At 50.4% G+C, this 27012-nt stretch overlaps 3 protein-coding genes across 7 annotated transcripts in view; 2 read left to right on the plus strand and 1 right to left on the minus strand.

Annotated features, from left to right (window-relative positions):
- FXYD1 (FXYD domain containing ion transport regulator 1) lies at nucleotides 1-7919 on the minus strand. Its single transcript, XM_036746480.1, has 9 exons — nucleotides 7704-7919; nucleotides 7084-7127; nucleotides 4433-4497; nucleotides 3639-3671; nucleotides 2944-3018; nucleotides 2654-2690; nucleotides 522-571; nucleotides 252-306; nucleotides 1-90 (listed from the first exon to the last, which is right to left on the minus strand). The coding sequence occupies exons 1-8, from the start codon at nucleotides 7785-7787 to the stop codon at nucleotides 284-286; spliced, it is 411 nt and encodes a 136-aa protein (XP_036602375.1). The 5' UTR covers nucleotides 7788-7919; the 3' UTR covers nucleotides 1-90; nucleotides 252-283.
- Nucleotides 1-27012, plus strand: part of LOC118839020 (zinc finger protein 850-like) — a 902460-nt gene that overhangs the window by 733854 nt on the left and 141594 nt on the right. The window lies entirely within an intron of this gene.
- On the plus strand, nucleotides 6793-26251 carry LGI4 (leucine rich repeat LGI family member 4). 5 transcript variants are annotated; one of them, XM_036746441.1, is made up of 10 exons: nucleotides 6793-6827; nucleotides 13592-13678; nucleotides 16416-16487; nucleotides 16722-16793; nucleotides 17183-17254; nucleotides 17488-17559; nucleotides 18415-18584; nucleotides 20478-20642; nucleotides 20838-21349; nucleotides 25065-26249. In XM_036746441.1, exons 1-10 carry the CDS (start codon nucleotides 6814-6816, stop codon nucleotides 25377-25379), a joined length of 1551 nt encoding a protein of 516 aa, XP_036602336.1. In that variant the 5' UTR covers nucleotides 6793-6813; the 3' UTR covers nucleotides 25380-26249. The 5 variants fall into 5 exon arrangements, with proteins under 5 accessions (XP_036602336.1, XP_036602337.1, XP_036602334.1 ...); XM_036746442.1 differs by lacking the exon at nucleotides 13592-13678 and having other exon boundaries at nucleotides 6796-6827; nucleotides 25065-26220; XM_036746439.1 differs by lacking the exons at nucleotides 6793-6827; nucleotides 13592-13678 and adding an exon at nucleotides 15695-16011 and having other exon boundaries at nucleotides 16722-16787; nucleotides 25065-26251.

Genomic DNA, 27012 nt, shown 5'->3' on the forward strand with positions numbered 1-27012 from the left:
TGCGCGGGGAGGAAGACTGGCCTTTATTACAGGTTTGGAGGTGCTGGGGGCACCGTGGGAGTGGGAGTGCGGGCAGGAACCCTGGGAAACCTGTGGAGAGCGGGTGGGAGGAGAGGGTTAGATCCATAGAGGGACCTGTAGCAGAGCAAACCCCCGGGGGGGGGGTCTTGGCCCCCAACCCCTGGTCTTCAGGACCCTGATATCCCCACTTCGCTTCCCTCCCCGTCCCTCCCCTGATAAGGATTTATTACCTGGTCAGTCTCTCTGACTTCATCTCAGGCTCCTACCGCCTTCTGCTGGACAGGCCTGGGGAGGGAAGGCAGAGATGGGGAGGGCGTCATCTGGGAAATTTCTCTCCTCTGGGTCTCATCTCTGCCCACCCTCCTCCCCCAGCCAAGGATCTTCCCCGGGAAGGGGTTTTCTCTGCATCATTCTGAGGCAGCTAGTGATCTCCCCTGAGTGACCACACCCCCTTCTCTAAGTGGGGTTCCTCAGGGAAGGGCTTCCAAAAGCGAACTCACGGCGGATGGAGCTGCGGAAAGTACCCTCTTCTTCATCGGGTTCCCCAGTTCTGGGAAGCGGGAGAAAGGCAAAGAGAACCATGTTAGGGGAGCCAGCTATGGAGGAAAAGAGGAGCATAGAGAAGACAGAAAGGGGAGAGAAACGAGAGACACGAAGGAGAGAACAGAAAGAAGAGAGAGAACAGAAAGGGGAGAGAAAAGAAAGAGACAGAGAGAGAACAGAAAGGGACGAAGAGAAGAGAGAGAGAACAGAAAGGGGAGAGAGAAGAAAGAGACAGAACAGAAAGGGGAGAGAGAAGAAAGAGACAGAGACAGAAAGGGAAGAAGAGAAGAAAGAGACAGAGAACACAAAAGAGACAGAGAAGAGAGAGAGAAAGAACAGAAAGGGGAGAGAGAAGAAAGAGACAGAGAGAACAGAAAGGGGAGAGAGAAGAGAGAGAGAACAGAAAGGGGAGAGAGGAGAGAGAGACAGAGAGAGAACAGAAAGGGAAGAAGAGAAGAGAAAGAGAACAGAAAGGGGAGAGAGAAGAGAGAGAACAGAAAGAGGAGAGAGAAGAAAGAGACAGAGAGAACAGAAAGGGGAGAGAGAAGAAAGACAGAGAGGGAACAGAAAGGGAAGAAAAGAAGAAAGAGACAGAGAACAGAAAAGAGACAGAGAAGAGAGAGAGAAAGAACAGAAAGGGGAGAGAGAAGAAAGAGACAGAGAGAACAGAAAGGGGAGAGAGAAGAGAGAGAGAGAACAGAAAGGGGAGAGAAAAGAGAGAGAGAGAACAGAAAGGGGAGAGAGAAGAGAGAGACAGAGAGAGAACAGAAAGGGAAGAAGAGAAGAGAGAGAGAACAGAAAGGGGAGAGAGAAGAAAGAGACAGAGAACAGAAAAGAGACAGAGAAGAGAGAGACAGAGAGAACAGAAAGGGGAGAGAAGAAAGAGAGAGAGAACAGAATGGAGAGAGAGAAGAGAGACAGAGACAGAGAGAAAACAGAAAGGGGAGAGAATAGGGAGACAGAGGAGAGAGAACAGAAAGGGGAGAGAGAAGAAAGACAGAGAATGAACAGAAAGGGGAGAGAGAAGAGAGACAGAGGAGAGAGAACAGAAAGGGGAGAGAGAAGAGAGAGAGAACAGAAAGGAGAGAGAAAAGAGACAGAGAACAGAAAGGGGAGAGAGAAGAGAGACAGAGACAGAGAGAGAACAGAAAGGGGGAGAGAAGAGAGAGATTGTGTGTGTGTATATGTATGTGGGGGTAGGGTGGGGGAGGTGGGTGTGTCCCCAGGATGGAGAAAGATGAAAAGATACAAAGATAGAAATGAAAATAGATAGAATTCAAGAAATGGAGAAACACAGATCAAAGTTAGAGAGAGAAATGGACACAGAGAAAAAAATCAAAAGTAGGGAGAGATGAAAATCCAATTAAATACAGAGAAAAGGTGAGAAATGAAGATGGAGTCAGAAGCAGAGATTGGATGACAAAGTGAAAAAAAAACCAACTACATCACAGAAGTTCATAGCTTCATATACAATCTTCCTTTTTTCCTTCTTTGGTACTAAAATGTCATATGTGTTGAGTTCATAATTTTAAAAAAGAGTCAGAGACTGAGTGTTAGAAATGAAATTGGCGTCAGAAACAGACGCGGAAAGACAAAGACAACCCCAGGTGGGGACATAGAGATGAAAAGACGGAGAAAGTTAGAAATGAAGATGGAGAATGGCATGCAGAGGAAAACTAGTGAGAGACAGATAGACAGAGACAGACAAAGATAGAGACAGAGAGACGCAGAGAGACAGGAGGAATAATCAAGAGATGAAAGGAGAAGACAAAAAGCTAGAGACAAGTTAGACACAGAGAGGGAAAGGGTCCAGGATGGATGGAGAGAGTGGTGAAGGGGCAGCTAGGTGGCACAGTGAGTAGAGCACTGGCCCTGGAGTCAGGAGGACCTGAGTTCAAATGTGGCCTCAGACACTTGACACATGTACTAGCTGTGTGACTTTGGGCAAGTCACTTAACCCCAATTGCCCAATTGCCAAAAAGCAACAAAAAAAAAAAGAGAGAGTGATGAAGATGGAAGACTTTATGGAGACAAAGGGACAGCCAAGGGAATGGTGTGGCAGAGGGAGGGCACAGAGCATGTCACTCACTTTTGCTGTTGGTTGAATTTGCAGCGACATCTTCGGCCTGGTGGGGATCAATCAATCAGTCAATCAGTTTGTATTAAGTGCCTACCATGTGCCATGCAATGGGGATACAAAGACAAAAAAGCTGGGCACAGTGCCCACCTTCAAGGAGTTTACATTCTATCTGGGAGACAACAGGCACCCAAACAAGTGTCTGCACAGGGCGAATGCCCTCACAGATGTGTGTGGGATCCTTCCTCCATACACCTCCCCCACTCTGGTCCCCTCCCCCATGGGTATTAAGGAAGACTTACTGAGGATGATGAGGATGCCAAGGATGAAGAGGATGCCAGCAAAAACTAGCCCTCCAATCCTCAGGGACTGGTAGTCTGAGAAAGGGAAGAGAATGAGGAATGAGGAGTAGTCAGGAGGGAGAGAGAGAGAGAGAGAGAGAGAGACAGAGAGAGAGAGAGAGAGAGAGAGAGAGGAGAGAGGCAGAGAGAGAGAGGAGAGAGGCAGAGAGAGACAGAGACAGACAGAGACAGAGGAGACAGAGACAGAGAAAAAGAGGAGAGAAAAACAGAGAGAAAGAGACAGAGGAGAGAGAGACAAAAAGAGAGAGAGGCAGAGAGAGAGAGAGAGAGAGAGAGAGAGAGAGAGAGAGAGAGAGAGAGGAGACAGAGACAGGAGACAGAGAAAAAGAGGAGAGAGAAACAAAAGGGACAGAGAGAGGAGAGAGAGAGACAAAAAGAGACAGAGAGAGACAGAGACAGACAGACAGACAGAGACAGAGGAGACAGAGACAGAGAAAAAGAGGAGAGAGAAACAGAGAGAAAGAGACAGAGAGAGGAGAGAGAGACAAAGAGAGAGAGAGGAGAGAGAGAGACACACAGAGACAGAGAGGAGAGAGAGGGACAGAGACAGAGAGAAAGAGGCAGAGAGAGAGAGAGAGAGAGCGCACCAAGACATGGGGTTGGAGACAGATACCAAAACAGACATGAATTCATACCATATGTGAATGGGTCTCTTTCCTTCGGAGCTTCTGGAAAGATACAAGGATTTGGGGTTAGGGAGATGGGTTGGAGGATACTAAAGGCATCCTTTTTCAGGGATGAGAGCTCTAGCCTATAACTGGACCTTTCTGGGCACTAGACTTTCTGTTTATAGTTTGGAGGGGAGGCATAACCCTTTGTCCCTTCCTATCCCAGTGGAGAGAATAAAATTGGTGGGAGTCAAGATACCTGAGTGCTAATTCAAGGTCTGACAAGTCACTAGCTCACTATAGAAAGCTGAGCAAGATTTCTCTCCTCCTTGGGCCTCAGTTTCCCCATTAATAAAACAAGGCTAATAGTCCCTGCCCTGGTGGCCTCACAAAACTGTTGTGTTCTAGAAATTTGCTGTTGATACTTATGATGGTGCAGCCTTGCTTCTGCATGGGATACCCACGTGGCTATCCTTTTGCCCTAGATTCACTCCCTGTCCCTGTTATGCTTGGTGTGACCTGATGTTAAAAGGGGTTCTCACCCTGGGGGAGGCTGGCTTCTCTGGGGAGAGTTTGGGTGCACAGATAACTTGGGTGTTTGGAAGCTTGAGGCCTGAGGCTGTTCATGCTTATGAACACACACACACACACACACACACACACACACACACACACACACACGTATATACTGGCCAGTGGCTAATATTTTGCCTAATACCGTGGCAGTCTAGGGTGGGAGTCTGGCTAGAAGCTGTACTGCTGCCTGCCCCTCTACCCCCCACCCCAGGCTATCCTCTCTCCTCTCTACCCACTAGACTCACCGGCCTTGGCTGTTGAGATCAGGGCTATGCAGAGAAGCAGGAGTTGGGTAGGGGGCTCCATTGTCCTGTGGGGACACAGTAGACCCAGTTAGGTTCTCCCAGTGGGCCCCCCTCCTTCTCTACATTTTTCTACCACACCCTCCCCCACCAGCTCTGAGCCAGATCCCAAGGGGTTAAGTCTAAGAAGGGCCTAGGACCTAATCCAGCCAGAGCCATCTGGACCGTTGGTCTCCCCGAGATACGGAGGGAGCCCTCCTGGGGGTGGGATTCAGAGCCAGAACAGAGAGCCACGGAAACATAACAGAGCAACACAGGGCATACATCAGGGAGTCACAGTGAGGGGGGGATACAGCCTTGTACCTACATGGGAACCTGCAGCTCCCCAAAATGGAGAAAGAATGGGGGATTGAGAGCCCGACCTCTTGGAGGTCCAGCCTCAGAGTGTGTGTGTGAGTGTGATTGTGTGTGTGTGTGTGAGAGAGTATGTGTGTATCTGTGTGTGTGTTACACAACAGGAAAGTACCAGACAGAGCTGGAAAGGATCCAGGAGGTGCGGTGTCATCCAGAAAGGGACACACAAGTCCCCATGGGGTGAAGAGACCGAGGCACACACACACACACACACACACAAGGTTGCACACTCCATAATCCATTTGCTGTCACTGTAACATCCCTGGCATCCTGCCTAACCCTCGCCTGACCCTTGGGCATGGGACCCAGGGGTATAAATATCTCCAGCATCACCCCAGAGGAATTTGCCTCCCTACGTAGTCATGACAACTGCACCCTGTCCTTCCCTTGAGCTCGCAGAGGGCCACCCAGCCACTCTTAGGAAGGGGGATGCAGTGACTGACAGGGGGAGCCTAGTCAGCTCCAGCACATACTCCTCCCCCACCCCACCCCCCACTCCTGAAACACAGCTGGACTTTGCCAAGGGGTGTCACTGTTGACAAAAACAAACGCTCAGGGAATTTCTAGAATAGTTGGACAAACAGACCAACAAAACTCTGTCCCCAGCTACATCTCGAAGAGCCAGACTGAGCAGCTTTCGGGGTGGAGAAGCATATCTGGGTCCAGCAGTTAGGGAATGGGGCGCGAGCGCACGAGCACACACACACACACACACACACACTCACAATCACTCCAGCCTGTAGCTTGACCCAACAGCCCTGCCCCAAGGGAAGCCCCGGATAGACCCGGTCACCCTTGGTCACGTCCTTGCCCAACGTTCCAGGGTGGGGTGTGGGGGGGTGCCTCTAAGCTCTCCTCTCTCCTCCATAGCTGAGATGCAGCCCAAACCCCTGGTGCCTGGAGCACATACAGATATGCACATACCACTGTTACTCCCCAGCCCTTAGACCAGTCAGGGGGAATAGGCGTTAACGACAGAATCCTCCCCTCTTTCCCCTCAACCCCTCTGTTGGTGAGAAGCAGAAGCCCCAAAGCCAGGAGGAAAAGCAGATCCACAGTAACCCCCCACCCCACCCCCATCATCCCACTACACCCATGCTCCTTCACACACTCCCATACTGGCCCAGGACATTCTCTCCTTCTCTCTGCTCCCAAAATAGGAACTCCTCCCCCCCAAACCAGAGAGAGAGCCAGGGGAAAGGGCAAATCATGGCTGGGGGACCTCAGGGGCTTGGAAAAGCTCACCCCAAACAGACCAGTATTCGATCCTAGGATGTCTGTGCTCAGGGGTCCCGAAGGTTCTGCTGAGGACCCCCTGGGCCTGGATGCACCGCCCCCCTCCTCCTCCTCTTCTTCCCCTCCCTTCTCCTCCCCAGGCGCTGTAACTGGAGCCCAGGCTGGAGGGAGGCCAGGGGGCGGGGGACTGGGGGGGCGAGGCCCCCGGCCAGAACAAGCCCAGGGCCCGTTAGCTTAACTCTCTCCTCACAAACAACGGTGAAATATGCTACTGACAGGCACCCACATGGTAGAGGGACAGTAAGGGGGACTTCGAGGTCTGATGGAGACCAGGCTGAAGTTCCTGGCCATAGGACAACACGCATAGGTCTACCTCATGTTAGGCTGATGGGGCCAGACCACCCCCCGCCCCCCCCCCAAGCCTCTCCAAGAGAAATCTCTCCAAATGTTCTAGCAGCCATTGAGAATCCCCTCACCTCTTCCTAAAAGCCTGCTGGGATTGATCAGAGGAGAGCCGGTGGCTGCCCCTTCATCTCCTTCCCTCCTTCCCTCCTCCAGGCTAGTGCTTTAGACACTCCACCCCATTAGGGGAGGTCTGCTTTATCCCCTATATAATGTTTCAGGCCTATGCTGCTGTTTTTCAGTCCTGTCCCACTCTTCATGACCCTATTTGGGATTTTCTTGGCAGAGATACTAGAGCGGTTTGCCATGTCCTTCTCCAGCTCATTTTACAGATGAGGAAACTGAGGTAAGCAGGATTAAGTGACTTGACCAGGGTCACACAGCTAGTAAATGTCTGAGGCTGGGTTTGAACTGAGGAAGATGAGTCTTCCTGACTCTATACACTGGGCCACTCAGCCACCTCAGACTTCTAAGTGTCGTGGAAATCAATCATCGGCCCTCAGGTTACGGCCCACGTTGTCCGTGTCTCTGTTGACTTGACCTCAGAGCAGGGATTGGCCTGGCCTGGGTGCATTAATTCTTCACTTTACTATGATACCCACCGAGACTCCTTCAGACACACGTTAATTCCCAGACATGCTGACACCTAGAAACAAGTGAACACAGGGAGGCGTGGAAAAATAGTAACAAATAACAACGACGACGGCAGAAGCTAGTATTTCTATAGTGCTGACTGTGTGCAGGCCCCGTGCTAGGTGCTTTACAGTTATTATCTCATTCGAGCCTCAGAACAACACTGGGAGCTAAGCATTATTATTAATCCCTATTTCACAGTTGAGAAAATTGAGGCAGAGGTTAAGGGGCTAGCCCAGGGTCACACAGCTAGGAAGCATGGTAAACATCCAAGGCAAGATTTGAATGCAGGCTTAATGACTGCAGGTCTGGCACTATACCACCTAACTTCGTAAGTTAGCAGCTCTCTCTCTCTCTCTCTCTCTCTCTCTCTCTCTCTCTCTCTCTCTCTCTCTCTATTTCTCCCTCCCTCCCTCCTCCTTCTCTGCCTCCACCCCTTTTCTCTCACTCACTCTCTATCTTTCTGTCTCTGTCTCTCTTTCTCTGTCTCTCTCTGTCTCTGTCTCTCTGTCTCTGTCTGTCTGTCAGTCTGTCTGTCTGTCTGTCTCTCTCTCTCTCACACGTACCCCAACACTCATAGGCAGCTCACCTGATTCCGAAACAATTCACATCTTTTGGTCTCACAGCCCAGCCTGAGGCTCCCCTCTCTTGTCACACACTCCTTTGCCCCCATGCCTAGTTTTTGAGGTAACTTGGTTTTGGGTCAGGTCTTTGCTGCTCCCCCAGGGGAAACAGGACAGGACCCCCATCCCCTCCTGGGGCACCTCCCCTCTTGGCTTCACGTATGGATGTTGGATTGCCTGTAGGCCTGGGCATGGTCCCATTTGGATTCAGCTCTGGGGCAGGACCCCTTCTACCTTTCTGTCCCAGATCACTCCCAGGGTCACTGACCAGCCCTGGTTAATGATCATCTTAATGTTTGAACAGCCCTGGAGGAGGAAAAGAAGCTTTGAGCCTGGGACATGGCCACCTGGATGCTAGAACCATTCTCCAGTCCATGGTCCTCCTCCCACCTTTCAAACCCTGGCTGGAACTTCCGCCACCCTCCACCTTCCAGGAAGCCTTTCTGGATTAATCCCACCTAGTTACCATCACAAGTTCAAAGCCCCCACCAGGACTAGAGACTGCCATGGTCTAGGATCAAGTGCATAGAATCTGGAGGAGTCGGAAGATCTGGTTTGAATCCTATTTCAAATCTGAACTCTGCTGCTTGCTACTGATGTGACTTTGAGCACAGACCCTTGAATTCTCTCCTTCTCCCCAACATGAGGGCATCAGGCTGGATGGCCTCTAAGGTTCTCTGTCTAAATCCTAGGATCTCGTGACCTTGACCCTAAGGGACTCAAGCTGTCTACACTAGTTGACAGGCAACAGAGACAGGACTAAAGGAGGCAGCAGGGACCCCACCCACAACATTAGAGAGGAGGGATCATCCCCATGGTAACTAAAGACCTCCAGCGAAGGGGAATTCCCTCCTCAAGCCCTCCCCTTTTGTATAGCTTTCCTTGGTAGGAGGGCAGCTAGTGGTAGAGTGGTTAGAGCCCCTAGGCCTAGAGTCAGGAAGATGAGTCTTCCTGAGTTCAGATCCGACCTCAAACACACACTAGCTGTGTGAACCTGGGCAAGTCACTTGACCCTGTTTACCTCAGTTTCCTCATCTGTAAAATGAGCTGGAGAAGGAAATGGCAAACCATCCCAGTATCTCTGCCAAGAAAACCCCAGATGGGGTCAAGAAAAATCGGACACAACTGAACAACAAACACTGATGGGAATCTTGTTCTTATCCCCACTCCACCATCATAATCCGCTCTGGGAACTCCAACAACAACCGAAGGGCTAACTCCACTCTGTGTTTGTTTTAAAGCCCCATGACAAACTGGTAGGTTGTGCAAGAGTTATTGACCCCATTCTAGATACAAGAAAATTCAGGCTAGAAAGTGAGATGATTTATGTGTGGAAACACAGCTCCTAAGCATGGGAGGCAGGATTCTTCAGACCAGCGCTCTATGTATCCATTCTGGCACTTACAAGGCACCTTCCATCTCTGGGCCTTATGCCCCAGCTGCCTCCTACCCCTCCCTGTGGCCTCTTTCTTGTTCCTCCAGGCACCTCCATTTTGGAAAGGGACCCAGACCAGGCACTTTCATTCTTTAGTCCACCACCATGTCTCAGTTTCATTACCCCCTCCCCCCAAGCTTTTCAGCTCCCCCTTTTTTAATGTCACCTTCCTTCATTAGAATGTGAGCTCCCCAAGCATACACAATGTTTGTCTATCTGACCAAGGCCTTTGACACTGTCAGTCACAAGGGCCTATGGAAAACGATGTCAAAATCTGGCTGCTCGGACAAGTTCATCAGAATCGTATATCACTGGCCCGGGTTCTGGATAATGGACGATTCTCTCACGCCTTCCCAGTCACCAACGGAGTGAAACAAAACTGTGGGCTTGCTCCCATGCTTTTTAGAGTGATGCTCTCAGCCATGTTATCAAATGCTTTCAATGAGGATGAACTCAGCATCGAGGTCAGCTACTGCACCGATGGTAAAGTCTTCAATTTTAAAAGGCTACAAGCCAAGACCAAACTGGAGGGAGGGTTGGTGCATGATTTTCTGTTTGCAGTTGACTGTGCACTCAATGCAGCCTCTGAAGCTGAGATACAATGAAGTATGGATGGATTTTCTGTTGCTTGTGCCAATTTTGACCTAGTAATTAACACCATGAAAACACAGGTGCTCCATCAGCCACCACCACACCATCCATACATGGAGCCACCAGTTACAGCAAATGGAGAGGTTTTGAATGCTGTGGATAAGTTCACTTACCTTGGAATATACTTCCCAGGGATATACACATTGATAATGAGGTTGACACAGGCATTGCCAGAACTAGCTTAGTATTTGGGGGGGCTCTGAAGGAAAGGATGGGAGAGAAGAGATATTAGACTGACTAACAAACTGAAGGTCTATAGAGCTGTGGTGCTGACCTCATTGTTGTATGCCTGTGAGACCTGGACAGTCTACCAGTGCTGTGGTAGGAATTCACACAGGAGGTCACACAGTTCAGGAAACTAAATCATGTCAATTTGAATTGTCTTAGGAAGATTCTGAAGATCGTCTGGCAGGATAAGGCACCAGACACTGAGGTCCTTACTCAAACTAAACTGTCAAGCATTCAAACTCTGCTTCAGAGAGCGCAGCTCCAATGGGCTGGCCATGTTTGAATGCAAAATGTACGCTTGCCAGCAAGACCATTTTATAGAGAACTCACACAGGGCAAGTGTTCACGTAGTTGTCCAAAGAAGGACACTCTCAAGGTCTCTCTTAAGAACCTTGGAAGTTATTGTGAGATGTGGGAGAGACTGGCACAGGCCCAGCATGGCATGCCCTCATCACAGGAGGTGCTGTGCTCTATGAGCAAAGCAGAATTGAAGCAGCTCAGAGGAAATGCAGGATGTGCCAATTAGAGGATCCACCCCAAATGTTCACAGGGACTATTTGTGCCCAACCTGTGTAGAGCATTGTATTGGTCTGATCAGCCACAGGGACACACTGAAGCTTGACTCTTAGCATAGTGATGTCATTTTGGTCCTCCTCAAGAAGGAAGGACAACAAATAACCAACCAAGGTCCCTGAGGGAAGGGACTGACTTTTTTTTTAACTTGTATTTAGTAAATACTTAGTCCAGTGCTTGCCACACAGTAAGTACCTAATAAATGCTTACTGACTTATTGACTAAAACAAGACATTTAAACTGGAGGATTTAACACAGTGGTTCTCAAAGTGTGGTCCCCGGACCTCTAGCTACCCCCAGGCCCTTTCAGGGGGCCATCAAAGTAAAAACTTTTTATAATAAAACTAAGTCCTTTTAACTTCAGTACGGTAAATCTCCATGGGTATAACCCACATAAACAAAGTTCTTGGGTGGTGGGGTGGGTCCTCAATAATTTGGGTTCTGATGCAAAAAAAGTTTGAGAAACTCTGAGGCCTAATAGATTTAGGCTATCTAATCTCAAGGGGCCCTCACCAAAGCAAGGCAATCATTCTCTTCCCTCCTCCATTTTCTATCCCACTGGAAACAGCAGCTGTTCCAAACCTTCCATCTCTCCTAAAGTCTCCCCGATGACTCCTTCCACCTCCTCTTCAGCTGAGGTCTTTGCCTCCTGCTCCTCCCCCCTCAATTGAAGCTTCTCATGAAGAGTTCCCACTTCCATCCTCTTCCTTATTTAGTCATTGAATGGACATGGCCTCAGACAAACTGAGACCCGGGAAAGACCTTAATTTAGAAAGGCTGAGGTCTTGACTTTTGTCTTGCCACCGGACTCTGATGACTCTGGAGGAGACAGTGAGGCTGATGACTTTTCACAGCCCTGCCTCACTTAAGTCTGATTCACATGCAAGTCAAGACATCGACCTCATCATGTCACTGAGAATGAAGGATGAACATCTCACGTAGCAATAATGATAGCTGACATTTATATAGTGCTTGCTATGGGCCGGGCACTGTGACAAGCACTTTGCAGTTTTCCTATTTGATCCTCACAATAACCCATTTTACAGATGAGGAAAGTGAGGCAAACAGGTTAAGTGACTTGCCCAGGGTCACACAGCTCATAAGTTTCTGAGGTGAGATTTGAACCCAGGTCTTTCTGACTAGAGACCCAGAGTTCTATCCACTTGGAGCCCCATCCCTTGGACACCATCCTCAGCCACCTCCTCCTCCATCTCTATCTCTATCTTCTCTTTGAGAAGACGGTCACCCTAGATCCCATCATCCCCTTGTAACTCCTCAGGCAGATTATCATGACCATCGGTCAGCCTTTCTAATCTTTATTCTTCTCCTTATCTCCTCGGTCTTTAACTGCTACCGGCAAACCTGCCCACATTTCCCCCCTCCTTATAAAAGCCCCCCTTAATGTAAACATCCCTGCTACCTGTCCTCTACATCCCAGCTCGACTCCTAAAGAAAGCCGTTTACAATGGGAGTCTCTACTTCCCCACCTCTCAGGCTCTGCTGAAACCTCAGCAGTCTAGCTCCTGACTTCACCATTCCCTCCAGAGCCACCTATCACCTTCCAATAGAGAGATCCACCAGCCTTTTCTCAAGCCTTCTCCTTCACTGCTGCAGCCTTCGGACACTGTCTGTCACCTTCTCCCAGATAGATGCTCTCTTCTCTGATTTTCTTTTGTCCACACAGCTCTTTCCTGGTCTTCCTCTCCATGTCTGACTCCTCCTCTTTTGTTCACCATCCATGCACTTCATCCATGCCATGCCCACTAATGGTGGTGGTTCCTCCAAGCCGTCCTCCTGCTATCCTATCTCACTTAGTGTTCTCACGGACTCCTATAGACCCAATTAGCATCTCTAGACAGCTAACTCTCAGATCCATTTATCCCCCCTACCCCGCAGCTGAGCTCCAGTCCCAAGCTTCTGACTGCCTTTTGGACAGCTCTAACTGGATGTCCCAGAAGCTCCCAGAGTCAAAGTCCCAGAACTTTCTCCCCAGACCCCTATTACTGACCACTAGCCTTCTAATCACCCAGGCTTGCAACCTGGTATATCATTCCTCAACTCTTCCTTCTCCCTCACTACACATATCCAACATCCTGTCATTTCTATCTCCACATCATCTCAATCTGTCCCTTTCTCTCCACTTTCGTAGCCAGGTCACACCCTCGTGACCTCTCATCTCCTGCTTCTCCAGCTGTAGAATCCCTGGCTTCCTTCAACACTTGGCTCAAGGGCCACTCCTGTAGGAGACATTTCCTGGTCCTTCCATGTGTTAGTAGTTTCCCAAGGTTACCTACCATCTTCTCTCTCTCTCTCTCTCTCTCTCTCTCACTTCCCTCTCTCTGTCTCTCTGCTTCCCTCTCCAACTCTCTTTTCCCTCTCTCTCTCTCTCTCACACACACACACACACATATGTGCACATACACATTCCTATGTATACATACTCTTTCCACATTTGTTTATTTTATTTTTAATTTATGAAATAAAACAAGCATTTCCATTTCCATAACATAGTATAGTAAAAAATATGATTGCTCACAAAACTGCAAATCTATCGCACTCTCTATAGATAGATATATCAAGAAAAAAAGAGAAACAGAAACAGGAAAGGATATATGTGTATATATTATATATATGTATTATAAGTGTGTATATGTATAAATACATATATATATATATTTCTGACCTTATCATTCAATGATAACTGTTGTCTGCAGAACTAACAATTATCTCTTAATTGACAAATCAAATGATCTTTGCCAATGTTACCTACAGATTTATGAGCATGCTCTCTCCCTCACTTGAATGTGAGCTCCTTGAAGGTAGGGGCTGGTTGCTTTCTCTCTGTATCCGTAGCACTTAGCCCAGTGCTGGGCACAAGTAAATAAATGTTGGATTAATTGTTTGGTGGTATGCAAGGTTTTTTCCAACTCTAACATTCTACAAATCTCTCTATTCATATGATCATAGACCTTATCATGGACCTGAGCCAGCCTCTTCATTTTGCAGACGTAGAAAACGAGGCCCAAGAAACACAACCTGCCTTAAATTACACTGGTATTGAGTTGCCCGTGGAGAATTCGAATCCACAGCCCCATTCTCTTTCCATTCCACTCCATTACTTTTATACCTTAAGCTGTTCCTTGGGTCTGTGGTATATCCAATCTTCCCTAAATAGGGAGCCAGAGCATGTGAATTTAGGAATGTCACTTCATCAGTGTTTCCTCATTAATTTTGGGAAATGGGAGTCCAGACCCAAGATTTCATCTCTGTACGAAAACTCTCTTTGTGGGAACTCCTTCTGCTAATACATACCTCAGATCCTAGGAGCATCATCTTAGAGATGAGGAATAGAGGCAGTCAGAGGTAGTGATTTGTCCAGTAAAGTCTGAGGTGGGATTTGAACCTAGCTCTTCTTGACTCCAAGCCCAGAGCTCTCTCTCCTACTCTATGCTGATCAGCAGCCCATCTGGCAAGGGGCCCACTGAGGTGCACTGACTTGTCCAGGGACATAACAGCCAGCCTGTGTTGGAACAGGACTCCAACCCAGGTCTTCTCGACACCTCAGCCAGCTTGCTGTTCATTTAGCTCTCAGAAATGAGAAATATTTAATAAATTTAAAATGCAGATAACAGCACTTGACCTCTCTCAGGAATAATGGACACAGCACTGGCCATGGAGTCGGAAGGACCTGAGTTCAAATGCTGCTTCAGCCACTGACTACCCCGGTGAAAAGTCCATGCCTCTTTCCAAGCCTCAGTTTTCTATGACACTTAATATAATAGAGAAGTGGGGTGACTTATGCTAAGAATAACCTCACACTTACTTAATATTTTAAGGCTTGCAAAGCACTTTACAAATACGATCTCATTTTATTCTTACAACAACCCTGTGAGGTAGCTGTGGTTAAGCGACTTGACCAGGGTCACACAGCTAATCAGTGCCTGAGGCTGGGTTGCTCAGGGCTCTCTCAGGACAGGATCAGTGTTTCCCCACCTGGGACCAAGGGCTGGAGAATCCTTCCCAGTCGAGCCCAAAGGGCTCGACGCTCCGCCTTGGATTACCTTTCTCTTTTTGTTTTGTTTTTTTCTCCCGAAAGGGCTGAGGGAAGAGAGCTCAGTCCTAGTAATGTCCAGCAGAGGGCAGCATGGAGCCGCATTTCTAGCTGGGTCTGGCCTCATGCTGAAAAACTGCAGGGTGTCAGAAGTCACTCCCCACCAGCCCACACTGTGCCCCTCCCCATAATGGGGAGGGCTCAAGCATGGCTTCTGTCCAGAGGCTGGAGCTGAGAAAGGAATGACGTTTATCTCAACGGTCCCTTCTAGTTGTGCAAAGCACTTTTCACTTTAGAAAGCACTTTCAGAAACTTTATCTAGCGGGGTACTCTGGGGTCCGGGGTACCAGTTTGTGGATCCTGTCCCCTGGGGAGGTGGGGCATCTGCTCCCTGCTGTGTCTGCTCCTCCCCCGCCCGCCCCCCCCCCCCCTACACTCACTCCTCTCTGGCCCTTTCTGCTGAGACCCAGGCATCTGGTTCTCTGGTCCCATCCCACCTCACCCAGCCCCCAACCTCCCCGGTCTCCCGCCTGTCCCTCCTTTGGTCAGGCCCCTTTTTCTTCTTGCTTGGGGGGTGGGGGTGGGTTCCATCCTATCCCCTCCCTGGAGGCGGTGTCTTTCCTAATGGTCTCTGACCCTGCCCCTCCAGACTTCCACCCTCCAACATCTCCCCCCCCCCAACTTCTGCCTGATACCGAGTCCCTTTCCCAACCCCCGGGGGAGAAAGGGGCTGGAGGAGGGAGTGAGGGAGAGACAGGGCCCAGAGACAGAGGGAGCCCGGGAAAGACACAGGGAGGCAGAGACAGAAGAAGGCACCAGAAAGGGAGGCAGAGAGGGACCCAATCAGAGAAAACCGGCCAGAAACAGAGCCAGAGGCTGTGAGAGACCTAGTTGGAGTGGGAAAGGAGGGAGGCCGAGTCAGAAGCTGGGAGGGATGCCGAGTCAGGAGCTGTGAAGGAGACGGAGGCTGGGATCGAGAGGCAGTGTGAAAGGGGGGCTGGGAAGGACCAGGCAGGGGGAGGGAGTGGAGGACAAGGGAAGAGATTGGGGTGTTTTAGGGAGCCTGCCAGACAGGCCTGGGCTTCAAGGAGGAGGAAAGGAAGCGGCAGACAGACCTGCACCAGCCTGGGCCACCAGCCCAGAGTTGTTGAGACACCATGGGGGGGCTGGAAGGAGCCAGGCTGCTGCTGCTGCTACTGCTCTTAGGTGGGGCAGGGACAGCCTGGGAACCACACAAGGGGAAGTGCCCCCCAAGTTGTTCCTGTACCAAAGACAGTGCCCTGTGCAACGGCTCCCCCCAAGTGCCTGAAGGCTTCCCCCCTACCCTGCTGTCCCTGTGAGTCTGCCCAAAGCCAATGGCCCAGTTGGGGGTGTGGCCCCTGGGATTGGGGGCTGGATACTTGCATCCCTGTGGGAGAGGACAGGGGCTAGGATAGCAGAGTCCCTGGAGGAATGGAGAATAGGAGATAGCTGTCTGGGGCGGTGGGGGGGGGGGTGGGGGGAGAGATGTAAGCAAGGACCCCAAGACCCACGGAAGAATGGGGAGTGAGGGCTAGCTCGCGGTGAGGGAGAGTATAGGACAGGTATAGGCCAGGACTCTTGGGTCCTTCAAAGGATGAGGAATAGATTGCTGGATCTTCGAGTGGGGTTGGATGATGCTTGGGTCCTCACAGTAGAGCTGGGAGCAAGGAAGCCTGATTGGCTGAAGGGCTGATCCACCATACCTCCCCATCCCCTTAGGTCTTTGGTAAGATCTCAAGTGACTCGACTTACCTCTGGCAGCTTCCTGGAGGTCCCCTCCCTGCACCTTCTGTAAGCTGTCTGGGATTCTGGGACAGACAGAAACCAGGCGTGTTGGGAGAGTGGGCAGGAAGGGAGGGGAGCAGTGGGGGCTATTAATGTGTCTTTGGAGAAGGGCCAAAGCGTGTGGGAGAGGGGGAGCTGGGGTCTAGCAGATTGGAGTGGGAGGCGGGAGGAGGCGAAGAGCACAGAGCCCTCTTCTCCTTAGTCCTGCACTAGGACCCTCAATCTCAAATTCCTTCACAGTCTCTTCACAGCCAACACCTTCTCTATGATTGGAGATGATGCTTTTGCTGGCCTCTCCTATCTCCGGTATCTGTGAGTGGGGCCTGTGGGATGAGGGGATGGGGGATTACTTGGGGGAGGAAAGAGATGGAGCTGAGGAGGTAGGAGAGCTGCATGTGCTCTGGGGGAGAACTGAGAATTGGGGAGGCGATTTTCCAATTATTCCTCCCCAGCTCCCCCTACCTTCCAGAGTGGAGGGGTGGGGGGAAGGGGTCTGAACCAGAAGCTTCTCTGGGTCACCACTGACTTTCCATGTGACCCCGGGCCGGTCAACTTGCCTTTCTATGCTCTAGTCACCCCAACTTGGAAACAGGAAGGAGGTCTCTGGCCCCACCTGCCTCATGGGAGGAGGCTTCCAGGGGGGGCCTGCTGACAGGTCCCTGAGGCTGGGGTTACCCCTGGGGCCCCCTCTCCTCCCCCAGGTTCATTGAGGACAATCACATCAGCTCTATCTCCAAGAATGCCCTCCGGGGGCTAAGATCCCTCACACACCTGTGAGTGTCCCTTCTTGCCAATGGCATCTCCCCTTCCCCAGCAACAACCTGACATGTCCTAGTCTGTGATGTGGACATTTCCCTGAAGTAATGCCCCCCACCACTCTGGAGTTACTCCCACCCCGGGGGCCCCTTTGGTTCTTGGCCTTACCAGCCCCTGCCCCAAGGCCTTGTGGGGAGGAAGTGATGTCAAATGTGTCTTCAGCCCTTTTATTTACTTCTCTACATCCCAGGAGTTTGGCCAATAACCACCTACAGACCCTGCCCAAGTTCCTGTTCCGAGGACTGGAGACCCTGAGCCATGTGTGAGGCACAGGGAAGAGGAGGGGAGGAATAGGTTGGGGGTGGGAACAGGAAAGGGGCTCCTCCCATAAGTGTCCCCCAACTTCCAGGAATGGAGAGGGAAAGCTGGGTGTAGGGTAGAGAAAGCTTCGAGCTCCAGAGGGAAGAGTCAGAGGTTGGGGACATGAAAGGAAGAGAGAAAACTGTCCACAAAGAGGGGCCCATGGAAAGAGTACTGACTTGGGAATCTAAGGGCCTAGGTTCAAATCCTGCCTTTTTCCTCTGGCTGCCTGTGTGACCTTGGACAAATCACTTAACCATAGGATTAGATGGCCTCCGAGGTCCTTCCGAGCTCTGCATCTATGACCCTATAATCCTAGGCTGCCTTGAAATAGTGAGTTCCTCCATCACAGGGGGAGCTTTAAGGAAAAAGTGAAAGACTACTTCTCAGCGACATGGTCCAGCTTGGAATAATTATGATCTGGAGTCCATTCTCACTGGGAAATTCTGTGATTCTGGAAGAGATAGGGTTGGGGACACAGAAGGAGAGGAGGCCAGAGGTGGACGGTTTGAGCACATAGCTAAGTACGCCACCCAGGCTAGAGTCAGAGGTTCTGGGTTCAAACCTTGCTTTGATATTTATTACTTCTGTGATCATGGGCCAATCACTCAAGCTTTCTGGAACTGTTTACTCCTCATTGGATTAATTAGCTTGTCTCTAAGGTCTCTTTTTAAATTCTATGAACCTACCACATGTGGCCTCAAGGCTGCAGGGTCCCCACCCCTGAATTAGAAGTCCCAGACCATCAAGGGGGGAATCCATCTGCTGGGACTTAGAGGAATGGGAGGAATTGGCTTTCTCTCATATTCACCACCAGGGATCTTCGAGGAAACCCGTTCCTCTGTGACTGCCGCCTGCTGTGGCTGGTCCTGTGGCTACCCCAAGTGAATGCCAGTGTGGCAGCTGGAGCCTGTGCAGGACCTATGCCATTAGCCAACAGACAGCTCCAACACCTGGACCCAGACACCTTTCACTGCAGGACTGTGGGTATGGCTTTCCAGGGAGCACAAGGTCCATTGCCAGAGACCATGAAGGAAGGAATGGGGCATGTTCATTCAACACGCATTTACTAAGTAACTAATCGTATACCTATTAACGTACACAGTATCTCCTCTATCAGAATGGAAGGTCACCAAAGGCAGGGACGTTTCCCTTTTTTAAACCCTCATCTCTTGGCACAGTGCCTGGCATCTAGTGAGCCCTTAAAAATGCTTGTTGATTGATCCCTAAGTGAGTGCTGAGGCAGCTAGGTGGCTCAGAAGATAGAGAGCTGGGCCTGGAGTCAGGGAGAGCAGAGTTCAAATCAGGCCTCAGATACTCACTAGCTGTGTGACCTGGGCAAGGCACTTCACCTCTGTTTGCCCTACTTACTCCACTGGAGAAAGGAAATGCCAAAGCAACTCAGTATCTTTGCCAAGAAAACCCTATGGACAGTATTGGTTTGATATGGTCCATGGGGTCATGAAGAGTCAGACACAACTGAACGAGAATGAGGGGAGTGCTATCTTGGCACAGTGGCTAAAGAGCCAGCCTTGGAGGTGAGAAGACCTAAGTATAAATTTCACCTCTGCTGTATGCTGGCTGTGTGACCGTAGCCAAGTCACATATGCTCTAAGCAACTTTAAGACTTAATTTGCAGAACAGAGGCCCTCTGCAATGATGGATGGAATTTCCTCAGGATGAGGTCCCTAAACCAATGTTCCCAGCACTCTGCTGGGGCCACAAAGAAAAAAAAAAACCAACAACTCTGCCCTCAAGAAGCTTACACTCTATGGGGGAGGGGGGAGATGTGGCTTGGGCCCTGAGGGAAGCAGAGGCCACAGGACAGGATACTTAGTTTCTGAAAGGCCCACAGGCCAAGGGGCTAGATATCAGCATCCGTGAAGGGACTGGGAGTCAGCAGGCCAGACTGGTTATTTGGTTAACCCATTAAGAGCTTACTATGTGCCAGGTACTGTGTTAGACACTGGGGATAGAAGTACAAAGAATGAAACAATCCGATGAGTATGTATAAAATATATGAGGGGCAAATTTAAAGTTAATAAATATATTTGTATATGTATTATGTATTGTAATATCCACACCTATATATTATTGTAAGGTGTGTCATTAAAAACAAGGCAGTTGGGCCCCAGTAGTTGGGAGGGGAGAGCATCAGAAAAGGCCTCATGCAGAAGGTGATACTTGAGCTGTATCTCCTAGGAAGAGAGGGACCCTGTGAGACAAAGATAAGGAGAGAGCACCTGCCAAGCCTGGGGGACAGCCAACCCAAAGGCACTGAGGTGGGAAATGGAGTATGGGGAGTGAGGAGACCAGGCCTGGCTGGCAGGGTGCAAATGTCCAGTGAGGCTGGGGAGCAGAGGCCCAGGTTCCCCGGTGCCTGCGCAAAAACTTTTTTTTTACATTTAATTTTTATTTTATTTTTTCTCAATTGCATGTAAGCAAAGATTTTTAACATTCTTTTTTTAAAATTTTGAGTTCCATATTCTCTCCCTCCCTCCCCTCCCCCCTTTGAGAAAGCAAGCAATTTGATATAGATTATTCCTGTGCAACCATGCGAAACATTTTCATTATTTGCCATGTTACAAAAGAAAAGGAAGGCCAAAAAGCCCAAGAATAATAAAGAAAAAGTCTGTCTCAATTTGTACTCAGAGCCCATCAGTTCACTCTCTGGAGGTGGATAGCATTTTACATCATGAGTCCTCTGGAATTGCTAGAACACTGTATTGCTGAGAACTCATTCACGGTTGTTCATCGTTCAATATTGTGTACAATGGTCGCCTGGTTCTGCTCATTTTACTTTGCATCAGTTCATGTAAATCTTCCCAAGTTTTTCTGAAAGCAGAGACTGAGCTGACTCTTCCCACTGCCCTATCCTAGAGCTGTCCTGGTTCCAGACCCTAGGAGAACCGGCTCTTGGCGTGGAAACCTTCTCCTACCTGGGAGAGCCGCACGTGGTATTGGCCCAGCCCTTCGCCGGCAGATGCCTTTTTCTGGTCTGGGATTATACGCTGCAGCGTTTCCGACCTGATGAAGAAATCCCGGGTGAGATGCTGATTCGGGACGCCGCCCCTCCCCCTCTCTAGTCCCTTCCCTTGCCATTCCCTCCCTCCTTCCCCGCCCCAGCGCCCCTCATCCTTCCCAGACGTGGCCCTGCCGCTTGTCCCCTGCCCCCAAGCCCCCCACCCCCATCCCCAGGTGCCCCCCGTGACGTGCCCTCCTCCCCTCCCCTCCTGCCAGCGCCGTCGGTGGTAGCCTGTAAGCCCCTGGTGCTAGGCTCTCGGCTCTTCGTGCTGGTGGCCCGGCTGTGGGGGGGAACCCAGCTGTGGTCCCGCCCGAGCCGGGGGCTGCGTCTGTCGCCGTCCCAGGCCCTGGCCCCAGAGCTGCTGCTGAAGCCCAATGATGCCGAGCTGCTGTGGCTGGACGGGGAGCCGTGCTTCGTGGTGGCCGAGGTGTCCAAGGCCGGCCGCACCACCCTGCTGTGCCGCGACGGGCCCGGGCACGGCTTCTACACGCGCCAGAGCCTGCACGCGTGGCACCGAGACACGGACGCCGAGCCCCTGGAGCTGGCCGGGGAGCCGCACCTGCTGCTGGCCTCCGCCTCGCAGCGGCCGGTCCTCTACCGCTGGCAGAGCGGCCGCTTCTCTCGGCGCACCGACGTGCCGGAGGCCGAGGACGTCTACGCCACCCGCCACTTCCAAGTGGGCGGAGACGTGCTTGTCTGCCTGACCCGCTACCTGGGCGACTCCATGGTGAGGACTCCCAGCCGAGGGCCCGGGGGTGGGGGGCTCGGGGCGGCCCTGGCGGCGCACTCACCTTACCGATCAGTGGACCTGGCTCTCCACGGAGGAAAGGGGAGCCGCTTAGACTCAGGCTGGGACCTGGCGTCAGGAGCAGGAGAGGTGGAATCCTGGCTCACCTGGCTCACACCCTTACCAACTGTGTGACCCTAGCCAAGTCTGACCCACCCTGGGTCAGCTTCCCCACCTAGATAATGAGGTGGCTGGACAGGATGGCCTGTTTAAGCGATCCGAGCCTCAGCTTCCTCCTCGGCAAAACAAGTGACTTGGATTCCACGGCCTCCAAGGCTCCTTTCAGCTCTTACTTTATGATTTTAATGTCCATTCCAGATCAAAATTTTAGGATTAAGAGACCTACTCCTAAAGCCCCCAGATCTGATTCCCTGCTCCTGAAGCTGTCCCCCTTACTCCTTACGCTGTTCTCATAACCCTCACACTGGTGCCCCCAGTCCCATTTCTGACCCCATTACACCACCAACCAATTTTTTCTAATTAGCTTTTAGTTTTCAACATTCACTTCCACAAGACTTTGAGTTCCAAATTTTCTCCCCTTTCCTCACCCCAAGACGGCCTGCATTCTGATTACCCCCTCCCCCAATCTGCCTTCTCTTCCATGGTCCCCCTCCCATTCTCTTACCCCCTTCCCTTCGATTTTCCTGTAGGACAAGATAGATTTCTATGACAGATTGCCTATATATCTTATTTCCCAGTTGCACGTGAAAACAATTTTTAACATTTGTTTTTTAAAACTTTGAGTTCCAAATTCTCTCCCCTCCTCTTTCCCCACCCACCATCATTGAGAAGGCAAACAATTCGATATAGATTATACATGTGTAGTCATGCAAAACACTTCCGTAATAGTCATGTTGTGAAAGACTATATTTCTGTCCATCCTATCCTGCCCCCATTTATTCTATTCTCTCATTTGACCTTGTCCCTCCTCAAAAGTGTTTGCTTCTGATTACCTTCTCCCCAGCTCTGCCCTTCCTTCTATCACCCCCCACCTTATCCCTTTCCCCCTACTTTGCTGTAGGGTGAGATAGATTTCCATACCCAATTGAGGGTGTATGTTATTCCCTCCTTAAGCCAAATCATATGAGAGTAAGGTTCACTCACTCCCTCTCTTCCCCTCCACTGTAAAAGCTTTTCCTCACCTCTTTTATGTGAGATAATTTACCCCATTCTATCTCTCCCTTTCTCAAGGGGCATTTATTAAGCACCTACTATGTGAGAAGCACTGAGGATAAAAGACAAAAGGCCCAAGTCTAAATGGGGAATTCACTGTGTTCATAGGGTAACAATAACAGCTAACATATATAAGCATTATCAGGTTTGCTTTTACATGTATTTTCCCAACAGTCCTGGGAAGGATGGTACTTTAGCACCCCCAGATTACAGATGAGGAAATGGAAGCGAAGAGAGGTTAAGTTAAAAGGAAGGAAACAGGCATTTATTGAGTACCTACTATGTGCCAGGCACTGTGCCAAACACTTTCCAAATATTTCTCATTTGACTCTCACAACAATCTTCCGAGGTAGATGCAATTAATAGGCCCATTTTATAGTTGAGGAAACTGAGGTAAATGGGTTAAGTGACTCACCCAAGGTCACCCAGCTAGTAAGCATCTGAAGCAGGACTGGAATTCGGGTCTTCCTGACTCTAGACCCAGTGTGGCAGCCATAAATAAGCATATACAAAGAGATACGATGTGATTTAAAGGAGAAGGCATTAGCAGCTGGAGGGATGGCTGAGCCTTAAAAGAAACTGAGACACAGATAGGGGGAAGGAATGCATTATAGGCCTGGGGGATGAACAGTTTAAGAATACTGGTAAGGAAGGCCAGATTGGCTGGACCACAGATGGAAGGAAGTGATGTGAGAGGTCTGGATTGGCAGGTTGAAGCCAGCTTGTGAAGGACTCTCTATATCCAACCCTGGAATTTGTTCTTTATCCTAAAGGTAGTAAGCCATCACTCTAGTTTACTGATGTCTTTAGGCTTGAGCTTTGGGAAGGACAGCTTGATATCAGTGTAAAAGATGGCTTAGAAAGAGGAGAAACTTCAGGTTTTGAACAGGGTGAGTGCCCTCAACAGCAGAAGGGACAGTTAGATGGATGGAGGGCTGTGGAGAGGGGGTGGGGAAGTGGGAGGAAGATCAGTTTAGGTTTAGGCTTTTATTGAGGGCCTCACCCTTAGCTTGGGTGAGCTGGGGGAGGGGTCGAATGTTGAAGATGGGGCCTGCTGGGAGGACAAGTTGTCCTTGATCTTAGGAATATGCTGGAGAGGCTGGATTTCAGTGTGCAAAGCACAAGGAAGTGATCTGGGACCTCACCATATGGCATGAACTGAAGGCTCTCAGAGGAAGGAAAGGGGCTGCAAGAAGGGGCATCCAGGAGCAGATGGGACACGAGCCAGCACTGACATCAGAAGAGGGGAGCTCCAAGTTGGTCGATAGCACAGGTTTGGGGGATGGGAAGAGACTGATTTGGATGGAAGAGGGGAATCTGTCGGAGAAAGAGTTGGAGAGGAAGTTGGGGCAGATGGAGGAAGTTCCCCAGTGACGGAGCTTGGCTTCCATCCCGTAGCTGGGACAGGGTCATGTAGCAGAGAGCCTGGCCTATGGAGCCTATGTTCCCTGGATAATTCTGGGTTGGACATCTCATTTTCCTCCTCTGCCAAATGAGGTGGCTGGACCTTCCAGCTCCACTTCTAATATGGTTTAGTCCTTCAACCCTTTTTGAATGAGCCTCAGTGGATTCATCTATGAAATGGAGGGATAATAATACCTATTATTCCCTATGGTTATCCTAAGTTCTTGAGCGAAGTGGTGATTGGGTCAGAAGATGACCAAAGAGGTCAGTGAAGTATGAATGAGAAATGAAGAGAGAATGCAGGCAGGGAGACCAGTCAGGAGGCTGTTATAATAATCTGGACAAGAGGAGCAGCTAGATGGCCATGCCATGATGGATAGAGCACTAGCCCCAGAGTCAGGAGGATGTGAGTTCAAATCCAGTCTTGGACACCTACTAGCTGTGTGACCTTGGGCAAGTCACTTGACTCTGATTGTCTCATAAAAAAAAACCAGGCAAGAGTGGATGACGGCCTGAGAATTTGGCCTCTGACACTTACTAGCTGTGTGACCCTGGGCAAAGGGACAGATGGAAGACACATTCCAGAGGAAGGATGGACAGGCCTTGGCCCAGGGGAAACTCCTCAAGGCCTGTTTTGTTGTTGTTTTTTTTTTCTTTGTATCTCTACTGCCTGGCAGTCAATCAATCAATTCATGTTTATTTATTAAGCATTGGCTATGTGCCACCCATGTACTCTCTGTAGATACAAAGAAAAAGTGAAAATATTCCCTGCCCTCAAGGACTTACATTCAGCACATACATACATCGGTATATGCAAGATACATACAGGGTAAATACATGGTAGACTTAGAAGGGAAGGATTAGTACCTGGGGGGGGGGGACGGGGGACAGGAAAGGCCTCCTACAAGATGACTTGTCTTGAAGGAAGCTGAATGATCTAAGATAGGAAAGTAGGATTGCTTAGAACCTTCCCTACAACCTCAGAATGCCACAACCCCTCCCCCCAACTCTACTCCCAGAGCCCTAAGGGCAGGGGGGCCTCTATACCGCCTCCCAACCCTGAACTCCATCCGTACAGGTGATGCGCTGGGATGGTTCCATGTTCCGGCTGCTGCAGGCGCTGCCGTCCCGTGGTTCCCTCATCTTCCAGCCGTTGCTCATCGCTGGGGACCACCTAGTCCTGCTGGGGAGCGACTTCACCTATAGCCTGGTGTTCCAATATGAGCCAGACGCGGGGCTCCTGAAGCTCCTGCAGGAGCTGGGGCCCCCAGTGCCCTCAGCACCCCGGGCCTTCTCCTTCATCTCTGTGGCGGGCCGAAGGTTTCTCTTCACCGCCAATTTCAAGGGCCCCACCCAAGTCTACCAGCATCTCATCCAGGACCTCAGTGCCTGACCAGGAAGGGATGGAGGCCTCCTCTCCTTGTTCCATGTGCCCAGTGAGGCTGGACACTCTTGTGACTGACAGGCAGCACCTCCACAAGGAAAGAGCCTGGGGCTGGGAAGTCAGGAGACTTAGGGTGGCTGGGCCACATCTGATGTACTGAGAGAGTCCATTCGCTTGTTTTGACCCAAGTTTCCTTTCTTGGGAAAAACAAGAGGTTTGAACTAAATGGGCTTTAAGGACCCCCCACCCCAGTTCTAGCATCCTGTGAGTCTTTGAAAGCTGGGTGAGGATGTTCCTTGGAGGAGTCTAGTGTGGCAAGATGGAGAATGCCATGTTTGAAGAAGTCTTGGGTTCCAATCTTTGCTCTGTTGTGCAGAGCCTGTTTCTTCATCTATAAAATGTAGACAGTGGCAGGGAGTTGGACTGGATAATCTCTAAGGACCCTTCCTGCTTTAACTCCTACGATCCAGAAGTCTATTGGGACCATCCCACAGAACAACCTCAGATTTCGAGCCCATGGCCCAGACTGTGCCCCGACCCTCCTGACCACTGAGGGGACTTGACCTCCTGAGAAACCACACATTGAGTCCCGAGCATCCCAATCAGCTGGAAGCTGCGTCTGACATGGTGGCAACTGGCTAAAGGCACCAGGAGCTGGAGGAATGGCAGCGTAGACCACTGTGGCCAGCTCTGGGCTTGGAACCAGAAGAGCTGGGTTTGAATCCTGTTCCTGACACTAAATTGATTCTGGGCACATTTAATGGCTCCATGCCTCAGTTTCCAGATCTGTAAGATGAGGATTATCCCACTTGTGACCCTACCTCACAGGGGTGTTGTGAGGAAAGTGCTTTGTAAATCTTCAGGCACAGGAACCTGAGTAGTTATTTTTATATGTGGGGAGGGTGGGGGCAGAGGCCCAGAAATGTTCCTTGGGCTTGAGTTGAGAGATGACTGATATTGAGGGTTTCTAGGGTTTTTTTTTTGCTGTGAGGGGACACTGGTGGTTTACAAATGAGAAAGGGAAAGGAAGAGGGGCGTTGTGTGTGGATAAGGGGTAATGGGGGGAAGGGATGGAGAAGCACATCAGGAAAGGGGAGTGGGACACGTGGAGGAGTGAGGGGAAATGATGTTTTCTTATGTAGAGGAAGAGGGGGTTGTACATGAGGGATGATTGGGATCTGGGAACTGAAATGGGGGGATGGAGTGAGGATGGGTGAAAGGGGAAGAGGAGGTTGTGTATGACGGGGTGGTTGGGATCCGGGAACTGAAACAGCGGGGGTGGGGAGGGGGATGGGGTGAGGATGGGTGAAGGGGGAAGAGAAGGTTGAATGTGTTGGGGTGAGGGGAGGAGGGTTCTGGGTAGGAAGTGAGGGTGGGGAGAGGAGCTATTATATGGGATGGGAAATGTATTGTATGAGGGTTGCTGTATGGGAAGGACTGAGAGGGGTGTTGAAGGTTTATGTGTGGGATGGGGGGCTGTATAGGGGAGAAGTGTTATATGGAAAGGGATTGGAAGAGAAGGGGAGAAGGGTATCAAGGGCAGGGGCCATGGGAGGGGGTATTCTGTGTGTGCTTAGACAGCTAGGGGAGGGTGGGCAACCTGAGACACTCCATCCCCCTGCTTTAGGCTTATTCTGCCTTG

Source organism: Trichosurus vulpecula, chromosome 2 (genome assembly GCF_011100635.1).
Source record: "Trichosurus vulpecula isolate mTriVul1 chromosome 2, mTriVul1.pri, whole genome shotgun sequence".
NCBI lineage: Eukaryota > Metazoa > Chordata > Mammalia > Diprotodontia > Phalangeridae > Trichosurus > Trichosurus vulpecula.

Excerpts from the sequence above, each read along its gene's own strand:
- FXYD1 (XM_036746480.1), bottom strand. The coding sequence starts at position 7,787 with ATGGGGGCAAAGGAGTGTGTGACAAGAGAGGGGAGCCTCAGGCTGGGC. Across the intron at positions 7,128-7,703 it reads GTGAATTGTTTCGGAATCAG|GTGTCAGCATGTCTGGGAAT; the intron begins GTGAGCTGCCTA and ends ACTTGTTTCTAG. Across the intron at positions 3,672-4,432 it reads GATCTCAACAGCCAAGGCCG|AAGCTCCGAAGGAAAGAGAC; the intron begins GTGAGTCTAGTG and ends GTATCTTTCCAG.
- LGI4 (XM_036746438.1), top strand. The coding sequence starts at position 15,833 with ATGGGGGGGCTGGAAGGAGCCAGGCTGCTGCTGCTGCTACTGCTCTTA. Across the intron at positions 16,012-16,415 it reads CCCCCTACCCTGCTGTCCCT|GTCTTTGGTAAGATCTCAAG; the intron begins GTGAGTCTGCCC and ends CCATCCCCTTAG. Across the intron at positions 16,488-16,721 it reads GTCCCCTCCCTGCACCTTCT|TCTCTTCACAGCCAACACCT; the intron begins GTAAGCTGTCTG and ends ATTCCTTCACAG.